Source organism: Mauremys mutica, chromosome 6 (assembly GCF_020497125.1).
Source record: "Mauremys mutica isolate MM-2020 ecotype Southern chromosome 6, ASM2049712v1, whole genome shotgun sequence".
In the NCBI taxonomy this organism is placed as follows: Eukaryota; Metazoa; Chordata; order Testudines; family Geoemydidae; genus Mauremys; species Mauremys mutica.
In genome coordinates this window covers 122,816,969-122,842,760 of record NC_059077.1, presented here as the reverse complement: position 1 = coordinate 122,842,760, position 25,792 = coordinate 122,816,969, and the positions used below count along the sequence as shown (strand labels likewise).

The 25,792-nt window shown below is 42.4% G+C and overlaps 1 protein-coding gene across 1 annotated transcript in view; it reads right to left on the bottom strand.

Moving 5' to 3' along the window:
• LOC123372980 (S-adenosylmethionine synthase-like) overlaps positions 1 to 25,792 on the bottom strand; it is a 34,827-nt gene that overhangs the window by 5,694 nt on the left and 3,341 nt on the right. The window contains exons 2-7 of the mRNA XM_045021692.1: positions 24,810 to 24,887; positions 10,699 to 10,821; positions 9,672 to 9,784; positions 8,882 to 9,025; positions 6,170 to 6,388; positions 4,624 to 4,806 (exon numbers count right to left, since the gene is read on the bottom strand). Of these exons, the coding sequence (XP_044877627.1) occupies positions 4,624 to 4,806; positions 6,170 to 6,388; positions 8,882 to 9,025; positions 9,672 to 9,784; positions 10,699 to 10,821; positions 24,810 to 24,887 (860 nt within the window). The remainder of the gene's footprint in view (positions 1 to 4,623; positions 4,807 to 6,169; positions 6,389 to 8,881; positions 9,026 to 9,671; positions 9,785 to 10,698; positions 10,822 to 24,809; positions 24,888 to 25,792) is intronic.

Genomic DNA, 25,792 nt, shown 5'->3' with positions numbered 1-25,792 from the left:
ATTTCCTGCAGTACACATAAGGTATTTCCTTTAGGATCTGTATTTTGTATTCCATTACGGCATGCTCCTGCTGTATTGTGGTCTGGAACCTTCCCCCAGTCAAACAGCTAGTATTGGACCAGTGTTGCTGGAGTCCATAGGACCTACCATCTTACCCTGAACTAGGACTTGGAACTAGGACTTGGAAGGGGCTCTACCATGGGGAAAATGGGTGCGCCTTTTTGCTTCCTTATGATGTATAAGTGAAGCTGGGAAGATTTGTTGTTTCTGTTTGTTTACATTAGAAATTTAACTCAACTATCCTGTTTGATTGGAAGACTATGCTTGACTGGGCAAATATTTGAAAGAAATGCTATGCAGGTGAAACCAGAAAAATTAAGAGGGGAAGTGCTTTCTACTCAGCCTATCAGAATCCTTCTGACTGGCTACCTGAACTCAAACACTTCCAAGGATAGCCCTTCTGCTGAAGAGTCAACACCTCCTTCCCCTGTTGCCAAGAGAGCTCAAAACTCAACTCTCTGTGTCCCAAGAGGAAAACCACGAATAAAACAGGAAAAACTGATTTGACAATCCTGATATTTCATAAGTAAAAAAGCGAGGCAAAAGGGCAACCTTGACTTGGCAATTTTCACTTTTGGTGCTTTACTTTCCCATGATAACATTGTTTGATTGCAACCTACAAAACTATTAGATCTTTGTACACCTATATAATTGCACCTTTATGTATTCCCGTACATGGAATTTCTGTCTAGCATGAGCCTTCTGTCATGCTACGTGTCTGCGATGCACTTGCTGCAGCTATTGTGTCTGGAATTATGGGATAGTTGTCACAGACAGAACAATAGCTAAGTGTACTTTGTCTCTATACATTGCACCGATTTTCCACAAAAATTGGTTAGCATGGAAATAATTTCCAGAGCAGAGTCAGTTCAGCTGGCAGAGACTCTTACTACAACACAACAGCCCCATGACAGTGATACCACTCATTTCAGTGTCTTATTGATAATTTCCTTCCTCTGATTGACTGTTTGCACCAACTACCCACTACTTCTCAAGACCTTAGCTGCCAGTTGTACTTCTGTGCTCTTCTCCATCCTCTCTCCCCATCGCTATTCCTTACCTCTACTGTTTATATCCACTGTCGCCCTAGTTTTCAATGTACTAATCCCCCTTGCCTCTCCTCCTTCCCTGACACCTGCCTCATTAGGGGTGGCCTTTCCAAACACATGTAGCATTGGCCTTCTGCACTCCCACTAAAGTCAAGAATGTTAGGCCAATGCTGCATTCTTTCCCCTCTCTTCACCCTTTACCTATCATGTGTGTACAGTGCCTAGCAGAACAGGGCCCTGTTCCTAATTGGGACCTCTAGGTGCTGTGTCATTATTAGTCATTATCAGGTCATTGCAGGAACCACGGGTGCTATGAAACCTCAGCTCAAGTGTTTAACTGTGGAACAGCTCTGCCCTCTAATGTATATAAGGCTGTAGTGTGCTGAATGAAAGCTGATACACAGCAGTCACCCAGAACAATTATGCATACTTGCTGGTATTGCATGCTGCCTAGACAGTCGTCATGTTTTATTTGTTTTGTATTAGTTTTGGGCCCAGTCATGGCCTTATGTGGTACTATCTGTATGAGGGTCAGGCAACTCATCAGAGCACCACCCAAAAGCTACAGGCCCCAAGGATTCATGCATAAGGAAGGGAAACAGAATTTAATGTAACTGTACAGAAACGAGGCAAGGCATGCAAGGTGCAGGGAATGAGACTGAGCTCTTGCCTCTGAGTGCAAATATTTTTCTCCGCACTCATTCAACTCATGGCTTTGTCTCTTCCGTATAACAATGCAGTGTTACTACTGCAATAGAGTTCTATTGTATAAAAAACACGTTTGAAGTGATGATTGCAAAGTCAAGCATGTACAGGCTAGGAAATGCTCAAGCAACCTTAATTCAGCCCCCCGGGCACATGCATTACAATACTCTTTAATTCCATGATCACGTACAATTTTTTCCCCCGGACCTCTGCCCAATAAAGTGCACAGGATGGATGGCGCTCACTTAGTGAATAATCTTTTGTCCTCATCTTTCTATGTACGCCCACCTCCCCCTCCCCCTGCACTATTTATTGCTCAGGTTAAGATTTTGTCATGGTTATTTTTAGTAAAAGTCAGGGACAGGTCACGGACAATAAACAAAAAATCATAGAAGCCCATGACCTGTCTCTGATTTTTGCTAAAAATAACCAAGACAAAACTGAGGAGAGGGGGAGGGGGAAGGAGAACCGAAGCCCAAGCAGGGAGGGATGAGAGCCTAGACCCACTGCAGAAGGTGGGTTCCAACACCCATTGTCGGTGGTGACTGGGAGCTGCAGGGGGCCTCCTCCACCACTTGTAGCAGCAGAGAACTCCAGGGTCCCCCCACCACCCTTGGTAGCTCAGAGCTCCAGGGCCCCCATCAGCTGACCACGCCGAGGCTGGAAAATGTTACAGAGGTCTCAGAAAGTCACGTAATCCATGACTTCCGTGGCATAATCTTACCCTTATTTATTGCCCACCCTCCAAAGCCTGCACTAGTTACACAATCATAAATTTACTCGCTGAAGTATCTGAGTGCTTCACCAACATAAATACAGTTATCTTCACAACACCCTATGAGATAAAATGGTGTTGTTCCCATGTTACAGAGGAGAAACTGGGATGGATTAAGGCCAACCTTTTCAATGTTTACTAATGTTGGGAACCCAGCTACAGATGCTTAAGGGCTAATTTTTCAGAGCAGAGCTCCCATTGACTTTCATTGCAGTAGTAGATTCTTAAGTGGGGCAATCAAGAAATGTGGAAGATAATCAGTGGCCACCTGTGAATGATTTGGTTGAAGTGAGTTGCCCAGCACCACAGGAACTCTTTAGAGGGGCAGGGACAGAATCCAGTTCTTCAGGACAGCATTTGATTGTCTTTGCCATAAGACCATCTTTCCTCTGCCAGTAATTCTTTACCTCATTCACTACATATCTTCCAACTTCTGAAGCAAATGAGCCCCCAATCCTAAGGACAAAAGCCTTATTCATTACAGAGCCTGATTAATTTCCTAAACACCATCTATCCTTTGTAGTGATGGGGCTAGGGGGTCCAGTGGAAAATAGTTAAATTACATGATTACATACTAGAGAAACAAGGTGGATGAAGTAATATCTTTTATTGCACCAACTTCTCTCACCACAGAAGTTGGTCCAATAAAAGATATTACTTCACCTACCTTGTCTCTCTAATATCCTGGGGCTAACACAGCTACAACAATACTGCAAACATGATCACACGATATCATAATCATGCATATGACCAAGGAAACCAAATAAGGTTGCACAGGCAGCCTTCATTCTGGCATTTCCTAATTTTGGAATGCTTGACTTTGCAACCTTAACATTCTTTTCCTGTCATTTTGGGGATGTAATTTGTATTTTCGTAAAAAACAATCTGAAAAAACCAAATTTTTATCATGTGGAACCATATTGACTCTCATATGGGTCACGAGCAGGGCTGAGACATTTAGATTTTTGCCTTCTGAGGTAATGGGTAGAGAAGCACAGCCTAGTAGTCCTGTGTGGACCAGCCACTGGAAGGTGGGGGGCAAGGAAGAGACACTGTACCAGTGGGGTTCACAGTTATTTGCTAGAGAATCAGCAACTCTGGGTTCAGTTACAGGTTCTGGGGGTAGGATGTTCTCTCTAGTGGTCAGACTCTTTGTCCCTGTGACCCCAACATGTTGACTATCCCACTTTTCTTCAGCTCTTGTTCCAGACCTGGTTTTCTACTATTTCAACCCTCATCCCACAGCTTTTGTTGCTTTCAGCCTTCCTCTCCTCCCTCTGCTCCTTATCCTTCTGCACTGTAATCAGGCTGCCTCCCCCAAGCTTTCTGGGTGGCAATAGGGGGCATTAAGACTATAGAAAGAAGGTCTCCTTGCTCAGTTCCAATACCTGCCACCACAGTGGTCTCCAGCAGCCAAGAAAAGCCATTGCAAGCTAAATCCTGCTCAGCCACCATGGCCCTGGAATGGGGCATGCTCTGGCTCTGGGGATGGCACATATACAGTCCAATCAGCATGCAGGAGCTATGTGGGGATAGAGCATGCTCAGTGCAGATGGAATCCTCATAAAATGTAGCTGCCAGCCTCTAACATCTCCACTGAGGATGTGCAAACTGTGATTTTTCAGAGGCTTGTAACTTGTCCAAATTTGGGTTTTCACAGGGACCACAGGAGGCACACTGACACCAGGGTGACCCCCACCAAATTTCAAGCCCTTTCTCCAAATCATTGAGGTGCCAGAGTTTCTCATTAAAGCTAAGCATTTTAAATGGGCCAAACAGCATTCTTCTTCACCCTCATTCTTGGCAATAACTGAACATTTTTTGCTGAAACTTACCAAAAAAAATCAGTCTGAAACCTACACCCAGAATGAAAAACTTCAACCCAAATGGTTTAACTCTGGCAAAAGTATAAGCAACTGAAAACACGGTCTTATCATTCAAAGTGTTAGGCAGCCTGAAGTATAGAGATGGCTAAGAGAACTATTTATAATGTGTTTAGCAGGGTATGCTTGCTCTTGATTTTACCCTTCTTACCTGGATCAATACTCTTCTACAGAGACCAGCTTTCACTAGGGATTTTGCAACCCAGCGAGCTGCATATGCTGCTGAGCGATCAGCTTTGGAAGGATCTTTCCCAGAGAAAGCACCTCCTCCGTGGGCTCCCCAGCCTCCATAAGTATCAACAATGATCTTTCGGCCAGTCAGTCCAGCATCACCCTGTAGGGCAAACAATTACACGTTGACTTGACAAACCCAGGCTCTGTGTATAAATGAATTCCAACACCACTATGGATTAATTGCTTGTGTTTATGTCAGAAACAAAATAAGCCCAATCAATGGGTTGCTATCTGTCTCTTTCTAGGCCGTTATTTGATGTAGCCTACGTGGGTAAGGTGGAATTTTACGTAGGATGTGCCACAGTTTGTACTGTAGTAACTCTAAAAGATTGATATGAACACAGCCCATTTTTGAAAGACACAGTAAAACCTATTCCCTTTGTCATTTCCCATATCCAGCATGGAGCATAATGTTGGAACTGCTGGCCACTGAACATGTTTAGTGACACTTTGTGAGATTATTCACCCTTTCAAGGGGAAAGAGCAGTGGTTTACAGTAAAACTCAACTTCACTAAATAAGGCAAAAGGCTAGTCAGGATTTGCCTTTAGTTATCTAGTGAAATCTGTACACCGTTGACTAGATTGTACCTTGCAGGCACTGCCCCAGTGGGGAGCTGCACCACTCCAGCACAGGTCATCTGACTCCCAGGCACAATGCCATCCAGTGCACACGGGGGTGCATGAACTTCAACCCCCCGTTTAAGAGGTGCACATAGTTCCCACCTATGTAGCAAGATGCCTGGAGAAAAGGGGGAAGGAACACTGGCATTATTTACTCCCCAGCCCCTCTGGGGAATTGTTATCACTGTGGGGAGTATCTCTATGGCAGTCCAGTACTCACCTGAATTTGGCCATTTGTTACACCACTTGTATAAGGTAGGGAAGAGGTTTTTTATTTTCTTCTCCCTACTGCACGCCCATGTAAGTGCCAATCAAAATCAAGCTCCGTGTGGGTAACTGAAACACTGAACTAATTCCAGGTTCTGATGTACGGTGAGGATTAATACATTGTGTCTCAATCTTAAATTGCACAGCCATCCGAATAGCATTAACCATACAAATTACTCTAAGTGCTAAGCGTTATAGGTATTGTGAAATCAACTCAAGTGCTTTGAGTCAAGAATTTTAGCAAGAAATTTAAGAGTCAGTTTGTTTAACATAATGTTCAACTTTCTGTAATGATTGAAGTATATTTTGTCATTGATAAAGATTCAAGAATCTCTACATATCCATTCTTGATTGGCCAAACAATTATAGGATCAGTGTGGATGCTAGCTTCCTCACATCCTCCTGATGACTGAGTATAAGCAGAAGTGACCAAGTTTCCTTAAAAATGTAGTTGAGACTTGTATTGTTTCACTAAATCAGTACATTTAATTGTTTTGAGGGAGAACATTTAGAAAGGACATCGCAGAATGTAATCTCAGTCTATTTATATTAAAAATCTTTCAAAGTACCATACCTTAGGACCACCTTCTATAAACACTTCACTTGGAAGGAGATGATAGATTGTGTTCTCATCTAGATATTTTGCTGGAATCACTTCTTTGACAACTTTTTCCATTAGTTCTTTCCGCATTTGTTGTACAGGCATATCGGGTGCATGATGAACAGAGATCACCAATGTGTGTACACGGATGGGCTCCACTGCTCCATCCTTTTCCTTGTATTCCATTGTGACCTAAAAATCAGCCATGGAAATTCAAATCCAATATTCCCTGACCAGGAGGGGCATCAAACCCAAATGGACAATTAAAACAACTTCATATTTCCCTCTAATAGCAGAAGGAACAGAATTTGGTGAAATCTGATTAGAAGAAGGACTGGATGCTAGATTATTAGTGGTGACGCTGAGATGGAAATACAGACCTCAAAAATGCCAAAAATAAACCACTATCTAATTAAAATAAAGAAGGAGCACTACAGAAGCATACACTCATCTCTAGTTGGCTACAGAGAAACAAAGTACCGGTAATTATAATGAAAAACAAGAGCTTGAGATCCCAGCCAACAAGCATTAAGGTCATTCACAGATGGGGCAGGCTAAAGTGCGAAGGGAAAGGAATTTAAAATACTGACACTCCAGCTATGGTTAAATTACCCTTTTTGGAAGAAGTTAATTCTAAACACTGAACTGCCGAGAGGCGCTGTACACCGGCATTTCACACTGAAATCAAACCAAGTTGCAAACGCTTAGCACCTCTTGGAATTTGGCCTACATCTCTGCTTTGCCTTCATTCCACTGCTTCTTCCTAGTTACAGTATGTAGACTCTAATCATTGGTGATACACGGCAGTGATCAGTGTGACTCGATTCCAATTTAGGGATAGGTGCTGGTGTTCGTGGCTACTGACTCCTGCCTTATGACAGTGGAATAAGACTAGGGCTGTCGATTAATCGCAGTTAACTTACGCGATTAACTAAAAAAAATTAATTGCAATTAAAAAAATTAATTGTAATTAATCGCAGTTTTAACCCTACTGTTAAACAACAGAATACCAACTGAAATTTATTAACTATTTTTGGATGTTTTCCTACATTTTCAAATATGTTGATTTAAATTACAACACAGAATACAAAGTGTACAGTGCTCACTTTATATTATTATTTTTATTACAAATATTTTCACTGGAAAAATGATAACCAAAGAAATAATATTTTTCAATTCACCTCATACAAGTACCATAATGCAATCTCTTTATTGTGAAAGTGCAACTTACAAATGTAGATTTTTTTTGTTACATAACTGCACTCAAAAACAAAACAATGTGAAACTTTAGAGCCTACAAGTCCACTCAGTCCTACTTCTTATTCAGTCAATCGCTAAGACAAACAAGTTTGTTTACATTTATGGAAGATACTGCTGCTGGCTTCTTTTATTTTTGAATGCAGGGTTTTTTTGTACATAATTCTACATTTGTAAGTTCAACTTTCGTGATAAAGAGCTTGCATTACAGTACTTGTATAAGGTGAATTGAAAAAATACTATTACTTTTGTTGTTACAGCACAAATATTTGTAATAAAAATAAATATAAAGTGAGCACAGTACACTTTGTATTCTGTGTTGTAATTGAAATCAATATATTTGAAAATGTAGAAAAGATCCAAAAATATTTAAATAAATGGTATCCTATTATTGTTTAACAGTGCGATTATTTGCGCAATTAATCACAATTAATTTTTTTAATTGCCTGACAGCCCTAAACAAGACATTAGTGAAACCCTGACTTAAGTCAGGCGATTGCTCAGGAAATCAAGATCAGTCTCTTACCAAAATTCCTTTGTCATCTATTACCTGCATCCTTCCCTTCCCTGCAGTTTGCATGTATATGAGTGCCTACATGCCAACACTTTCTCATAACATGAAAGAAACCTGCCAAACCAATTTTTGGATTGATTCAAGTGCTAAAAAAGTCATGTATCCATATGATTTTCTTAACCCATGACAACAATCCATTCCCAGTAATATCCCAAAGTGCAATAGTACAATGCAACTTAACTCACCACCAATGAACCAGTGACGTTAAACATAATCCGCCCTCTCCTCCAACAATTTCCCACACTTCCAATTCCCACCCCCCATTCAGTTCTCCTCTGCCTTGTGAGAACATATGTACATTACATTTTCTCCCTAGTAAGACAGTTAACTCTAACCACTCAGTTAGCAAACCCACTTATGACAGTACTGGAAGGCTAAGGGGATGACTAACCAGATATGCAGCCTGTGACTTCTAGGTCATTGCTTCAAATGTAGCCTGTGGCAGCACTGACTAAAAGATCTGGGGGCCTGAGAGAAGTAAGTGGGTTGTCCCAGTCCAGTTGCCTCACAAAACATGTCCATACCACAAAAAACACCATCCTAGCTGGTACTAACTGATCATGTTAGTGTCCAGGGAGACAAATATGTTCCTCTCACTCCTTATGTTGGTCCCAAGAGTCATGACTGAGGCACTGGCAGGACAGTGTGGACCAGGCCATCTGTGCAGTGGATATGAAAATGCCATCTCCTGGCCAGTCTAATCTAATCCATTCAAGCACACAGAATTCATGCCACTGCCACACCAGCTGTTCCTTCATTTCTTGAAGAACGTGAATCGGGTCTAAAATCAATTGTGCAAGTTAAGGGGCACAGCCCTTTTTAAATCTGATTTATAATCCATATTATTTACTAACCTGTGTTTTCCCATCTGGTCTAATCCAGGGCCATGTTCCATTCCTCTCCAGGGCTTTAATCTTTGCATTAAGTTTGTGTGCAAGTAGGATTGTTAGAGGCATGCATTCCTCAGTTTCATCAGTGGCATAACCAAACATCAAACCCTGCATTGAGGCAACAGAAAATAAAACATAATTCCAAGGCATTTATTTCCATTTTCTGTTCATGGGAACAGGCATCTGTGACATGGAGTCTGGGTGTAGTGTCACTTGCTTCTTTACACATACACCAGTCTTGAGATCAAACAGCCGACCAGTGTAATCCCTTCTTCCAGGAATCTCATACCAACAGCATTGCCTGGTTCCCAAGAAATAACTCCATCTCATCAAGAACCCACTCTAATCAGAGACCAAGAAAATGAGTGAACTCCTGTTGTTTGCACAGCTCCACACCCGCTCCCAAAGCCACCTGTACACACAACCATCCATAACCCCAAACACCATAGCATGTCCTTTTAAGAATCAAAATTTGCTCACACTAAGAACTTGAAAGACTAACAGCGCCACCTGATGACACCTGCCATAACAAAATGTTTAGTTGTAGCTTTAGCCTTTAAAGTCGTTGGATATGTGAAGGCAGCACTTGTTGAAACCAATACGGGCCAGGTTTTCTTGGCCTTGTTATTAATCATGTACACAATATTTAGTTCAAACCCACATGCTTTAATTATCTACCGTGTACACTGTCTAGTCTTTTTTTTTTAATGTATATTGGATTGGGCTCTAAATGTTTAAAATAAAGACACTTTACCTGGTCCCCAGCTCCAATGTCATCGTCACTCTTGCCATGGGAGACAGCATGTTTGATTTCTTCACACTGTTGTTCTAGAGCTACCAGCACTGTACAAGTCTTATAGTCTAATCCTGGTGAAGAGAAGTGGAAGCGAATGATACCACAATATTCTTCTTTTGTTTGTTTTCAGAAATAAGTCAGCTATAAAAGCGTCACTTCACAGATAGAACAAAATAAAGTTGGCTGAAGATTTGAGGCATTTGGGTTACAAACACAAAGTGTAGGAATTAACCTTTTGCCAGCAGCTTGGCTTTGTCTCCCTCCAGTGGGTAGGCCATGTATAAATATTTGCACATTACAGTCCCCAAGCTATTCTGGTCGTTTAGGCTAATTAGCAGAAGCTCATGCTTTTCATGAGGTGTTAGATTCTATCCCATAGGTCATGCAACCAGAGACATTGTCCATATTCTGTTATTAGTGGACAAATGCCAATGCCTAAAGTCATTTAAGTAGGAAAGTTTGAAGTGTGTTGTGAAAGGAAGCAGGGCTTTTATTCATTGTCTCTTGTAAAGGGCACTTGATGAAACTGGACAAAAGTATATCTGAGATGAATTCAGGGAAATGCTGACGTAGAGTAGTCACATAGGGGATTCACTGCTGCAGGAACCCATTGTAGCAACTACATTAGGAGGAATATTGAAGAATTCCCTTGTGCATGAACTTCAAGTCTCACAGATTACTCAAACCAAGACCAATTCTCCTGTTTTTATAATAAGCCATTTGCCTGCAGACAAGCCATATTCCATGCCTAAGCATCCTGTCATTTGTGCAAGCTCCAGTTCCACTACTTCATTGGGAATGGTGGGGGTTCAGCACTTCTAACAATCAATTTCTGAGTGACATGTCGACTCAAGGCCACATCCAATACACATCCATATTTATATTATCTTTTTTCCTCCTGCAGGATCAGAGTCACCCATGATGTTATTTCACTGAGGACTGTTACAGAACTGGCTATGAACCAGGAAGCAAGTACATAACTCACCTTTTGAAGAGTCATCATAGCCTATCCTCTTGAGGGTCTCTCGCACAATTTGCTGGTAATCCACTACAGCTTTGGAAGTGATCTCTCCACAGAGCAAGATCATCCCCGTTTTGGCCACACATTCTGTAGAGTTGAAATAACATTACAGTAAAATGAAAGTTCTCGCTATGTGTATAGGCTTTTGAAAGAGTATTTGGTCCTGGAGGCAACTGTGTAGTACAGTTTGAGGCTGATTGGACGGAGCACATTATGAAATTGCTTCAGTAAAAGTCTTAAGCTTGGCCTAATTTTTAAACCTGTCTTGATACCAATCACAGACTCTTGTCCTTTGCAACAATGTGGGATGGATCCTGTCTACTCCAGTTGCTTTATACTGTTCTGGCCACCTGAGATTCCCTTGGTGAAACTGAATCCCCTGGTGGTGCAAAGCCAGCAAGACAGGTCCTCCTGGCCCTGGACATGGGGAGAGTTCTCAGTAAAGAGCGAGCATCATCAGAATGGCTCTGTACTCCATCAGATGCCAGTTGCCACGACATCTGGCTGTTCAGCAGACCAAGGAGGCAATTTATAGCACTTTGAAGTGTGACCCTGTGATCCTGTGACTGTTCCCTTCCAATTGCCTGTTGCACCCACTTGATGCCTCTTATCTTGGTTTAGACTGTAAACTTTGGGGGCAGGAATAGTCTTAGACCCAGATTTCTAATGGTATTTAGCCATTGTTGTGCAGAATGTTGCAATGCCTAGACACTTCGGAGCCAAAATGCCATTGACAGCCTATGGGAATTAGGCTCCCAAGTGCTTAAATCCCTTTTGAAAAGAAGATTTAGGCTCCTAAATCAGTTAGACATTGTAGCGCTGATTGCAGCAACCCCTAAATACCTTTAAAAACCTGGACCTTAGTGTCTACAGTGGCAAGCCCAGCAAGGTCAGATTTTAAGTGAGACCCCCCAGGTGCTACTACAATACAGTCTCTCAATTTACAGCACGTACAACAAAGTGGCTGTCCTGAGCTGCAGGCACCTTTGTCTAAAGTTAAAACACAATCAAATGAAAGCCAGCAGCTGCTTCATGCCCTCAAAACAAAAAACCAACCAACCAAAATCATTGAGCCCCGACAATACCTCTGCCCACAGACCATTAATGCTTATAGACTCATAGACTTTAAGGTCAGAAGGGACCATTATGATCACCTAGTCTGACCTCCTGCACAATGCAGGCCACACAATCTCACCCATCCACTTCTATAACAAACCCCTAACCTATGTCTGAGTTATTGAAGTCCTCAAATTGTGGTTTGAAGACCTCAAGGTGCAGAGAATCCTTCAGCAAGTGACCCGTGCCCCATGCTGCAGAGGAAGGCGAAAAACCTCCAGGGCCTCTGCCAATCTGCCCTGGAGGAAAATTCCTTCCCGACCCCAAATATGGCGATCAGTTAAACCCTGAGCATGTGGACAAGACTCACCAGCCAGCACCCAGGAAAGAATTCTCTGTAGTAACTCAGATCCCACCCATCTGACATCCCATCACAGACCACTGGGCATACTTACCTGCTGATAATCAAAGATCAATTGCCAAATTAATTGCCAAAATTAGGCTATCCCATCATACCATCCCCTCCATAAACTTATCAAGCTTAGTCTTGAAGCCAGCTATGTCTTTTGCCCCCATTCCTTCCCCTGGAAGGATGTTCCAGAACTTCACTCCTCTAATGGTTAGAAACCTTCGTCTAATTTCAAGTCTAAACTTCCTAGTGTCTAGTTTATATCCATTTGTTCTTGTGTCCACATTGGTACTAAGCTTAAATAATTCCTCTCCCTCCCTAATATTAATCCTCTGATATATTTATAAAGAGCAATCATATCCCCCCTCAATCTTCTTTTGGTTAGGCTAAACAAGCCCAGCTCTTTGAGTCTCCTTTCATAAGACAGGTTTTCCATTCCTCGCATCATCCTAGTAGCCCTTCTCTGTACCTGTTCCAGTTTGAATTCATCCTTCTTAGACATGGGAGACCAGAACTACACACAGTATTCCAGATGAGGTCTCACCAGTGCCTTGTATAACGGTACTAACACCTCCTTATCTTTGCTGGAAATACCTCGCCTGATGCATCCTAAAACCGCATTAGCTTTTTTAACAGCCATATCACATTGGCGGCTCATAGTCATCCTGTGATCAACCAATACACCGAGGTTACTTCCAACTGATGTGTCCCCAATTTATAACTAAAATTCTTGTTATTAATCCCTAAATGCATGACCTTGAACTTTTCACTATTAAATTTCATCCTATTACTATTACTCCAGTTTACAAGGTCATCCAAATCTTCCTGTATGATATCCCGGTCCTTCTTTGTGTTAGCAATACCTCCCAGCTTTGTGTCATCCGCAAACTTTATTAGCACATTCCCGCTTTTTGTGCCAAGGTCAGTAATAAAAAGGTTAAATAAGATTGGCCCCAAAACTGATCCCTGAGGAACTCCACTAGTAACCTCCTTCCAGCCTGACAGTTCACCTTTCAGTACGACCCATTGTAGTCTCCCCTTTAACCAGTTCCTTATCCACCTTTCAATTTTCATATTGATCCCCATCTTTTCCAATTTAACTAATAATTCCCCATGTGGAACCGTGTCAAATGCCTTACTGAAATTGAGGTAAATTAGATCCACTGTGTTTCCTTTGTCTAAAAAATCTGTTACCCTCTCAAAGAAGGAGATCAGGTTGGTTTGGCACAATCTACCTTTTGTAAACCATGTTGTATTTTGTCCCAATTACCATTGACCTGCATGTCCTTTACTACTTTTTCCTTCAAAAAATTTTCCAAGACCTTACATACTACAGATATCAAACTAACAGGCCTATAGTTACTCAGATCACATTTTTTCACTTTCTTAAAAACAGGAACTATGTTAGCAATTCTCCAGTCGTACGGTACAACTCCTGAGTTTACTGATTCATAAAAATTCTTGCTAATGGGCTTGCAATTTCATGTGCCAGTTTCTTTAATATTCTTGGATGAAGATTATCTGGGCCCTCCGATTTTGTCCCATTAAGCTGTTCGAGTTTGGCTTCTACCTCGGATGTGGTAATATCTACCTCCATAGCCTCGTTCCCATTTGTCATCCTACCATTAACCCTAAGCTCCTCATTAGCCTTATTAAAGACTGAGGCAAAGTATTTATTTAGATATTGGGCCACGCCTAGATTATCCTTAACCTCCATTCCATCCTCAGTGTTTAGCGGTCCCACTTCTTCTTTCTTTGTTTTCTTCTTATTTATATGGCTATAGAATCTTTTACTATTGGTTTTAATTCCCTTTGCAAAGCCCAAAGAAGGGCTGGATACCCAGCTCTGCTAAATCCAAGGTGAGTCACAACCTGCTATCATAAATGTCCGAGGCACCCCTGTACTCACACCCTTTGCACTACTGCAATAATAGGTGTCCAAAATAAGCCTTGTGAGGCATATGAAAGCTAGTAAGATGCTGATTATGAATATCATTGCAAAATGCATGTGTTAACGGTATATGTGCAATTATGAATTCCCTCAGTATGATGTTACTAGAACATGTTTCAGCCAGACAGCCTAGCCCAGGTGATAAACAGGTCTGTCCTAGACAAAGAAATGTGGGTTTACCTTAATTTCCATGTCAGCAATACACAGAGCCATCAAGCTAAACCAGCGGGATTTATTCTGATCCTGAACTGGAGAGACAGAGAATTAACATGGCTCCTGCACCCAGGGTGACCAGATAGCAAGTGTGAAAAATTGGGATGGGGGTGGGGCGTAATAGGAGTCTATATAAGAAAAAGCCCCAAATATCGGGGCTATCCCTATAAAATCAGGACATCTGGTCACCCTACCTGCACCCCAGAGAGATGTAGGAGACTGAATTCCCAGGAGGCCTTTCTGACTTGAAAGACATCCCTTCAGGGATATAAGGAACAGAGAGAGATTCCATCTTTATCTTTTACCTTAGGAGACAAAGAAACCACATGATTTGATCTCTCTGATGAGTCCTGGCCAGCAAAAGCTGGAAAGGCGACTGTGGATGAGAGAAACTGCCTTGAATAAAGACTGTGTATCTTGCTAGATTAAGTTTTAGACTTTTAGATTCATATTTTCACTTTTATTTGCTTGTAACCAGCTCTACCTTTATCTTGCGTATTTGGTATCACTTAATCCATGTTCTTTGGTTAATAAGCTTGCTTTGCTTTCATTATAAATCATCAGTGCTCTGTAAGTTCAGTAAAGTGTGTGCTTCCAGCAACCTAGCAAGTTGGAGTGTTTAATGTCTCTGTAAAGGCAGCAAACACCATTTTCTCTATGAGGATCCCTGCAGTAGGACAATTTTGGGGTGAATTCAGAGCTGGAAAGATACTAAGGTCAGTCTGCAAGGAGTAATCAGTTTGGGCAAAGCCAGGGTGAAGCTGTGATGGGATACCTGGGGTACATCCTGAAACTGTGGGACCGCTGTGCCCCCTTGTCACAGAGTCCCCGGGCGATGCTCTGGAACTGCTCCCCACAAAGCCAGTCAGGACTTTGGGGAGCCTCCTCTCCCTTGGAGCAGACTGTCTTCAGGGCAAGAAGCTCACATGGCTTCACCTTCCTGGGTCTGACCTTGGAGCATTCAGCATCCTCTGCCCCTCCGTGCGCTTCCCGCAGCGAGTCCACCCAGGCAGGGTCCTGGGGAAGCCAGAGGGCCCTGCACCCCCACTTCGCAGTCAGACATGACTCTTAGCCAGCCAGTAAAACAGAGATTTATTTAGATGACAGGAACACAGTCCAAAACAGGTCTTGCCGGTACAAACAACAGGACCCCCTTTAGTTAGGTCCATGTGGGGCCCCCAGGGAGGCCACAGCCCCGTTGGGAAGCCCAAGCCCTGTCGGAGCACCCCTCTCCATTTCCCAGCCAGCTCCAAACTGAAACTCCCTCCAGCCTCTCACTCAGCCTCCCCCCGGCTCCTCCCCCAGCCTTTGTCCTTTTTCCAGTTTCCCAGGCAGAGGTGTTACCTGGCCTCCTACCCCTCTCCTGGGGGTCTCAGGTTACACGCTCAGGTATGCTCCCTTCCCCAAGGCAAGCCGTCCCAGCACAACTCCCCTGCTATCTTCCCAGGTCAATACTCCCCACTCAGCATTCACATAACACATCAAGAATATTCCCACTTGCTCACACCCCTTAACTCTCCAGCCTGGGCTGTCTCTTTCAATGCTTTGTTAGTGACTAGCAGCAAACCTCTTCAGGTGCTGTGGTCACTTAGTTAAAAAAAAAGCAGGGAAACACCCAGCTAAATTACATGAATGCTCTCTGAGGGTATGGCTACACTTACGGTTTGCAGCGCTGGTAGTTTGCAGCGCTGGTCATCCAGCTGTGTAGGAGCAGCGCTGGTGTGTGGCCACACTCACAGCTACCAGCGCTGGTGTGTGGCCACATTTGGAGCATTTGCAGCGCTGTTGGGAGTGCTGCATTATGGGCAGCTATCCCAGCATTCAAGTGCACCAACGTGCTTTTCAAAAGAGGGGGGTGGAGGGTGGTGTACTGTGACAGGGAGCGGGGAAGATAGAGAGAGTGGATTTTTGGAGCCAACACTGAGTGTTAGCTTCCTGGATTGGAAAAATCACAAAATGTTCATGAGCCCTTAGTCTTAACTCTAATTGCAAACAGCCTGCCTGTTTGCTGTGATCAGTGTTTGTTTTTTTAGATAAGCAGTTCAACGGAGCGATCGGCTCCGTTCTGTTTCATTCACTCTTCCTGCCTGCCTCTCATTTGATCGTTCACAGCCAGGTATAGATAGCTCCTGTTTGCTGTGATCAGTGTTTGTTTTTTTAGATAAGCAGTTCAAACGGCTCCGTTCTGTTTCATTCACTCTCCCTCCCTGCCTGCCTCTCATTTGATTGTTTACAGCCAGGTACAGAACGGAGCTCCGATCGGAGCTCGTTCACAACAAAACAAAGAAAGGCTGCATAACAAAACAAAGAGAGTAATTTATAAAAGCATTCTGGGATACACCTTATTCCCTGGAGGCCAATCACAGCGCTGGTGTGTGGCCACACTTGATGACCAGCGCTGCAGCACCAGCGCTGGAATCCTTATTCCCCATGCTGAGTGAGGTGTACGGCCAGCGCTGCAGCCAGGGAGTTGCAGCGCTGGAAGTGCCCTGCAGGTGTGGCCACTTACTAATTGCAGCGCTGGTGGAGGCTTTCCAGCGCTGCAAATCGCCAGTGTAGCCATACCCTAAGCCACTCATGAACCATTCACAGAGAAACACCAGCAAATTCCCCCAGCCTTGCACCCCAGAAATGTACTGTTTTACACTGCTCAAGACCTTCTCTTGAACAATGCAGGTTCATTAATTAGTTTGCCACTTCATCTAAGAATAGTGGATGTGCACCAGCCTGTGTAATCTGAGCAAATTCCCCATGAATTTAGACAAACTCACTGGTAAAGATAAGACATTAAAATAAGTTTATTAACTACAGAAAGACAGATTTTAAGTGAGTGTAAGTGGTAGGCATAAAGGTCAAAGACAGTTACCTAAGAAATGAAAAGTAAAATCACAGTCTAAATCCTAAACTCTATTAGACTAAGGAGGATTTGAATCAAACAGCTTTTCCCAACCCACTGGATGTCACAAGCAGGTTACATATCTTAATACACAAGCTGAATTTCCTTCTCAGTTTGAAGTCTTTGTCTTCCCATCATTATTGTTGCCTTCAGTTTAGGTGGGGGAGGAGAGCAGTTATCTCATGATGTCACTGTCCCTTATTTTATACACTCAATTAATGTCCCAGGAAAGATACTGGCCCAGACATGTCCTGATGGGCCTAGCTGAGTCATAGAGTTGAGCAATCCCCATTGTGTGGTGCTTGTGCAACTGTCTTTTACAGAACTGTAAATCTGTTCTTTACAATTCCCCTGCTGGTCAATGGCTCATGATGGTTGCATGCTGCCCGTTTGAGTGTGGGTCACCTCATAAGAACATAAGAACATAAGAACGGCCGTACCGGGTCAGACCAAAGGTCCATCTAGCCCAGTATCTGTCTACCGACAGTGGCCAATGCCAGGTGCCCCGGAGGGAGTGAACCTAACAGGCAATGATCAAGTGATCTCTCTCCTGCCATCCATCTCCATCCTCTGACGAACAGAGGCTAGGGACACCATTCTTACCCATCCTAGCTAATAGCCATTTATGGACTTAGCCACCATGAATTTATACAGTCCCCTTTTAAACATTGTTATAGTCCTAGTCTTCACAACCTCCTCAGGTAAGGAGTTCCACAAGTTGACTGTGTGCTGCAAGAAGAAGAACTTCCTTTTATTTGTTTTAAACTTGCTGCCTATTAATTTCATTTGGTGCCCCCTAGTTCTTGTATTATGGGAATAAGTAAATAACTTTTCCTTATCCACTTTCTCAACATCACTCATGATTTTATATACCTCTATCATATCCCCCCTTAGTCTTCTCTTTTCCAAGCTGAAGAGTCCTAGCCTCTTTAATCTTTCCTCATATGGGACCCTCTCTAAACCCCTAATCATTTTAGTTGCCCTTTTCTGAACCTTTTCTAGTGCTAGAATATCTTTTTTGAGGTGAGGAGACCACATCTGTACACAGTATTCGAGATGTGGGCGTACCATGGATTTATATAAGGGCAATAATATATTCTCAGTCTTATTCTCTATCCCCTTTTGAATGATTCCTAACATCCTGTTTGCTTTTTTGACCGCCTCTGCACACTGCGTGGACATCTTCAGAGAACTATCCACGATGACTCCAAGATCTTTTTCCTGACTCGTTGTAGCTAAATTAGCCCCCATCATGTTGTATGTATAGTTGGGGTTATTTTTTCCAATGTGCATTACTTTACATTTATCCACATTAAATTTCATTTGCCATTTTGTTGCCCAATCACTTTGTGAAGAACTTCAAAAAGATCTCACAAAACTAAGTGCTTTGGTCTTAACTATCTTGAGTAGTTTAGTATCATCTGCAAACTTTGCCACCTCACTGTTTACCCCTTTCTCCAGATCATTTATGAATAAATTGAATAGGATTGGTCCTAGGACTGACCCTTGGGGAACACCACTAGTTACCCCTCTCCATTCTGAGAATTTACCATTAATTCCTACCCTTTGTTGCCTGTCCTTTAACCAGTTTTCAATCCATGGAAGGACCTTCCCTTTTATCCCATGACAGCTTAATTTAGGTAAGAGCCTTTGGTGAGGGACCCTGTCAAAGGCTTTCTGGAAATCTAAGTACACTACGTCCACTGGATCCCCCTTGTCCACATGTTTGTTGACTCTAATAGATTAGTAAGACACGATTTCCCTTTACAGAAACCATGTTGACTATTGCTCAACAGTTTATGTTTTTCTATGTGTCTGACAATTTTATTCTTAACTATTGTTTCGACTAATTTGCCCGGTACCGACGTTAGACTTACCGATCTGTAATTGCCGGGATCACCCCTAGAGCCCTTTTTAAATATTGGCGTTACATTAGCTAACTTCCAGTCATTGGGTACCGAAGCCGATTTAAAGGACAGGTTACAAACCATAGTTAATAGTTCCGCAACTTCACATTTGAGTTCTTTCAGAACTCTTGGGTGAATGCCATCTGGTCCCGGTGACTTGTTAATGTTGAGTTTATCAATTAATTCCAAAACCTCCTCTAGTGACACTTCAATCTTTGACAGTTCCTCAGATTTGTCACCTACAAAAACCAGCTCAGGTTTGGGAATCTCCCTAACATCCTCAGCCGTGAAGATTGAAGCAAAGAATCCATTTAATTTCTCCGCAATTACTTTATCGTCTTTAAGCGCTCCTTTTGTATTTTGATCGTCAAGGGGCCCCACTGGTTGTTTAGCAGGCTTCCTGCTTCTGATGTACTTAAAAAAACCGTTTTGTTATTACCTTTGGAGTTTTTGGCTAGCCGTTCTTCAAACTCCTCTTTGGCTTTTCTTATTACACTCTTGCACTTAAGTTGGCAGTGTTTGTGCTCCTTTCTATTTGCCTCACTAGGATTTGACTTCCACTTTTTAAAGGAAGTCTTTTTATCTCTCACTGCTTCTTTTACATGGTTGTTAAGCCACGGTGGCTCTTTTTTAGTTCTTTTACTGTTTTTCTTAATTTGGGGTATACATTGAAGTTGGGCCTCTATTATGGTGTCTTTAAAAAGGGCCCATGCAACTTGCAGGGATTTCACTTTAGTCACTGTACCTTTTAACTTTTGTCTAACTAACCCCCTCATTTTTGTATAGTTCCCCCTTTTGAAATTAAATGCCACAGTGTTGGGCAGTTGAGGTGTTCTTCCCACCACAGGGATGTTGAATGCTATTGTATTATGGTCACTATTTCCAAGCGGTCCTACTATAGTTACCTCTTGGACCAGCTCCTGCGCTCCACTCAGGATTAAATCTAGAGTTGCCTCTCCCCTTGTGGGTTCCCGTACCAGCTGCTCCATGAAGCAGTCATTTAAAGTATTGAGAAATTTTATCTCTGCATTTCGTCCTGAAGTGAAATGTTCCCAGTCAATATGAGGATAACTGAAATCCCCCACTATTATTGGGTTCTTAATTTTGATAGCCTCTCTAATTTCCCTTAGCATTTCATCATCACTATTACTGTCCTGGTCAGGTGTTCGATAATAGATCCCTAATGTTATATTTTTACTAGAGCATGAAATTTCTATCCATAGAGATTCTATGGAACATGTAGATTTGCTTAAGATTTTTACTTCATTTGAATCTACACTTTCTTTCACATATAGTGCCACTCCTCCACCTGCACGACCTATTCTGTCCTTTCGATATATTTTGTACCCCGGAATGATTGTGTCCCATTGATTGCTCTCAGTCCACCAGGTTTCTGTGATGCCTATTATATCAATATCCTCCTTTATCACAAGGCACTCTAGTTCACCCATCTTATTATTTAGACTTCTGGCATTTGTGTACAAGCACTTTAAAAACTTGTCCCTGTTTATTAGCCTGCCTTTTTCTGATGTGCCAGATTCTTTTTTATGTGACTGTTTATCATCTGATCCGGCCCTGACATTATACTCTTCAATCCTCTGCTCCTGACTATAACCTGGAGATTCTCTATCATCAGACTCTCCCCTAAGAGAAGTCTGTGTCCGATCCACACGCTCCTCTGCAGCAGTCGGCTTTCCCCCATCTCCTAGTTTAAAAACTGCTCTACAACCTTTTTAAGGTTTAGTGCCAGCAGTCTGGTTCCACTTTGGTTTAGGTGGAGCCCATCTCTCCTGTATAGGCTCCTCCCATCCCAGAAGTTTCCCCAGTTCCTAATGAACGTGAACCCCTCCTCTCTACACCATCGTCTCATCCACGAATTGAGACTCTGAAGCTCTGCCTGCCTACCTGGCCCTGCGCGTGGAACTGGGAGCATTTCTGAGAATGCCACCATAGAGGTCCTGGATTTCAGTCTCTTCCGTAGCAGCCTAAATTTGGCTTCCAGGACATCTCTCCTACCCTTCCCTATGTCATTGGTATCTACATGTACCACGACCACTGGCTCCTCCCCAGCACTACACATAAGTCTGTCTAGATGCCTCGAGAGATCCGCAACCTTCGCACCAGGCAGGCAAGTCACCATACGGTTCTCCTGGTCATCACAAACCCAGCTATCTACGTGTCTAATAATCGAATCTCCCATTACTAACACCTGCCTTTTCCTAGAAACTGGAGTTCCCTCCCCCGGAGAGGCAACCTCAGTGCGAGAGGCAACCCCAGCACCATCTGGAAGGAGGGTCCCGACTACGGGAAGGTTTCCCTCTGCTCCCATTGACTGCTCTGCTTCCCTGGGCCGTTCTTCCTCCTCAACAGCACAGGGGCTGTCTGAGCGGAGGTGGGACAATTCTACAGTGTCCCGGAAAGCCTCATCAACATAACTCTCTGCCTCTCTTAGCTCCTCCAGTTCCGCCACCCTGGCCTCCAAAGTCTGTACATGGTCTCTGAGGGCCAGGAGCTCCTTGCACCGACTGCACACATACGCCACCCGCCCACAGGGCAGGTAATCATACATGCGACAGTCAGTGCAATAAACTGGATAGCCCCCACTCTGCTGCTGGGCTTCTGCCTGCATTGTCTCCTAGTTAATGGAAGGGTGGTTTACAGAAAGGGGTTTTGAAATGTGGTTCGGTTTATAGGTTTTAGGGGGACTACAAGGAAGGGGTTTAGGGCTGGCGAGGGACTCCCACTCCCTTCCCACTCCCCTTCTAAACTCCCTTGCGAAACTCCCTGTTAGCAGCCCCTGGTCGCTTGTGCGCGGCTTTATAAAGCCCTGGCCTGAGTGAATGCCCCGCCCACTGATTAAGGCTCAGCCAATTACCAGAGGCTTCGAGCTTTCAAACCTGCCTCCAACTGCCAGCCAGAGCACACTGTCCTTCAAACAAACAAACAGACTGACAAACACAAGCTCAGCACACAGCAAGTAACCCCCAAAAACAAACAAACACACACTACAGACAATCACTTACCCCACAGATGCTCTATTTGCTCCTCCTTCACCTGGAGAACTCCCTTGTGAAACTCCCTGTTAGCAGCCCCTGGTCGCTCCCCCTTTGTTTCCACTGGAGAACTGGCAGCGGATGACTCCCAGACTCAAGGTAGATGGTGACCAAATACCTTAGTGGCCTTGGTGAATCCCAAAATGTCAGAGGTTTTGCACAATTGTATCAGAGGTGCTGTCTACACAGATGTTTCAGACTCTCAAGGAGAGTCTTGTGAACTTCAGTTTCAGACAGTATCTCTTGGATTCACTGGGAAGCCTTAGCTGTCTAGAGGTTTATAGATTAGCAGCACACTCCAGTGATTCTCATCTCCGATTTCTGATTAAAGAGATGCCCTAACATGATTCCGATTCAAGTGAGATTTTGCTGCACTTGAACTCAGAAAAAATTAGTAGAATAGCTACTCCATCTCCTGACCTATCCTCCTTCAATCTGTGGCAGCACCTTCAGACTGGATTTACTGCTAACACCGTATCAGCAGTACTTTAATGAAGCAGATGTCTGTCTCAGATTAAGGTGGTGCTGGAAGATAATTTCAGAGCCCATTTGCAAAAAGAATTGGTTTATGAAACTTCATGGAAAGTGAAATTGAGGCCTTCAAAACTACATTTTCACCTAGTAACTTTTCACCTATATAGCTAGCTTTAACAGATTGGTAAAATGAAAGTAATAGCTGTGTAACAGGGATGTTAAGATTAACTTGTGTACATATATTGCTTTGAGATCCTACACAGATTCATAGAGTTTAAGGCCAGAAGAGACCATTAGATCATCTAGTCTGACCTCCTAAACATCACAGGCCATTAAATTTCACCCATTTACCCTATAGTGAGCCTAGTAACTTGTGCCTGACTAAAGTATATCTTCCAGAAAGGCACCCAGTCTTGATTTGAAGACATCAAGAGATGGAGAATCCACCACTGCCCTTGGTAGTTTGTTCTCATGGTTAATTACCCTCTCTGTTAAAACACTGTGCCTTATTTCTAATTTGAATTTGTCTGGCTTCAGCTTTCAGCTACTGGTTCTTGTTCTGCCGCTCTTTTCTAGATTAAAGAGCCCTGTAGTACCTGGTATTTTCTCCCCATGAAGGTACTTATATACTGTAACCAAGTCATATCTCAATCTTATTTCCGATGAGCAAAATAGATAGAGTTCCTTAAGTTTGTTCGACATTTTCTCCAGCCCTCAGTTCGCTTTGTGGCTTCTCTGCACTCTCTCCAATTTTGCAATATACTATGATCCCTGCATTCTTTTCAAAGTCACTGACGTCCAAGGTACAGTCCCTCTTCTATAGGTATGGCCTGCATTCCTTCGTCCTAGATATATATCCTGGCATTTTGTCTGTATTAAAACAAATTATGTTTGAATGGGCCCAGCTTACCAAGTGATCCAGATCAATCTGTATGACTACCCTGGCCTCCTCATTATTTACCACTTAGTCAATTTTCGTTTACCTACAAATTTTATCAGCAGTGATTTTATATTTACTTCTAGATCACTGATTCAAAGTTTGAATAGCCTCACATCTAGAACAGATGCAGAACTTCACAAGAAACACTCCCATTCACAGACTCCTCTTTGACAACTACTTTGAGATCTGCCAGTTAGCCAGTTTTTAATCTACATAATGTATGCTCTATTGATACTGTATAATACTAACATTGAATCAGAATATCATGCAGCACTACAGCAAATGTCTGATAAAAAAAACCCACTACATTTATTACATCCACAAAGTTACCTTTATCAACCAAACTTGTAATCTCAAAGAATAAAACCGGGTTTGTTTGACAAGACTTATTTTCCATAAAACCACATTGACTAGCACTAATTATACTCCTATCCTTTAATTGTTCACTGATTCCTGTATCAGCTTTTCCATTATTTTCCCCAGGAGTGATGTCAGGGTAATCAACCTGAGACACCCTGGAACATCCTGCTTCCCCTTTTTGAACACTGGCACATTAATACTCTTCCAGTCTTCTGGAATTTCCTTGCTATTCCAAGATTTATTAAGAATTAACACCATCAAGCCAAGGATCTCCTCATCCAATTCTTTTAGGACTTGTAGGTGCAAGTTATCGGGGCCTGCTGATTTTAAAATATTTATCCCTAGCAGATGTTGTCTAATGTCATTCTCAGTTACTAACAGACTGGAAAATACTTCATCATCCTCATGTGATACAAGTATATCACAAAAAGAGAACAGAAATATTTATTGAACACATCTCCCCACCCCCCCCCAATATACTTCAACTCTTTATTATCCTTAGTCCTGCCAGCTTTGGATTTTTCTCTGGTGTTTTTAGCTTCCTTGAGACACTTCAGAACTTCTATTTTATAATCAGTGCTATTTCCCCCTTCTCCATTTGGTATATATTCCTTTTTTTATTTGTAACTATTGCTTTCACTTAACACTGAACCCATTTGGGCTTTTAGCCAAAGTTGTCTTCTTTCTTGATTATGGACTTGTGGCTTTTTGGCTATCTAATAAACAAATCCTTGAATGCAAAGCTATGCAAATGTAGAGTATTATTTATTTTACTCTTTTAAATTTATTTTTTCTTAATCAGCAAAGAGTACTTACCACAAGCAACCTTAGCATCTGGATCAACTCTGATATGGGCATCAAGGACAGCATCGCTGATCTGATCACACATTTTATCTAGACAAAAAGTAATATATTATTTAGTTGTTCCTTGTAATAAATATTTTAAAAACATAATACAAACATGATCTCCAGAAGTATGGCATGTACTAAGAGCATCAGGTAGGCACCATAAAGAAGGAAAGGCACAAACAGAATTTCCTTCCCAATGGAAATTAGAGTTCTAGTTTTTAAGTACCTGCCTAGATACAAGTTTGGCAACCAAATATACAGAAATTGATTTATGCTTTTACTTTCTCCTCCCGCTCCAATCCACAACAGCAGACACATCCCTGCCATCTCTCAGTACCTTAGGCCCCCCAAGTTATAATGAGTCACCAGGAGGGGAAATAGCCTTATGTTAAAATGGTCTGAAAACTTAGTTTCAGGGGAAAACGCCACAACCACTGAAAAAGGTATTGAATCAAATGGTAGCTAAGCTTTGGGACAAGGACTATATTTTACTTTGTAGTGTCTAATACTCTAGGATGTCCAATGCTTACTGGAGACTAACTTTTAGGCATTATCACTGTACAAATAACCTGGACAAAAAGGTGAGCTGTAACTAGATCAGAACTAGAAGAAAACGTTAAAAAAAATACTATACTAGATTGTTTATAAATATGTAATTTATTAGAGCAGTGCATTGAGCATATGGAAAGACAGATTAGATCCAAAAATCTGTACTGTGTGTCAGCAGATCCAATTAAGTTTGTTGAAAATTTTATTTTCAAACTTCCATTTAATGTGAAAAACAATTCTTCTCTTTTCAGAACGCTTCTAAGGCAAGCAAATGTGGAATTTGAAGAGAAGATAAACAAGCTGTGATGTGATCATAACCAGGTTTTGAGGTAAGCAGGACTTAATATTCATAAGATAACATTATTTTCTTCCTGTCTTCATCTGCAAACAGGGCAGGGATT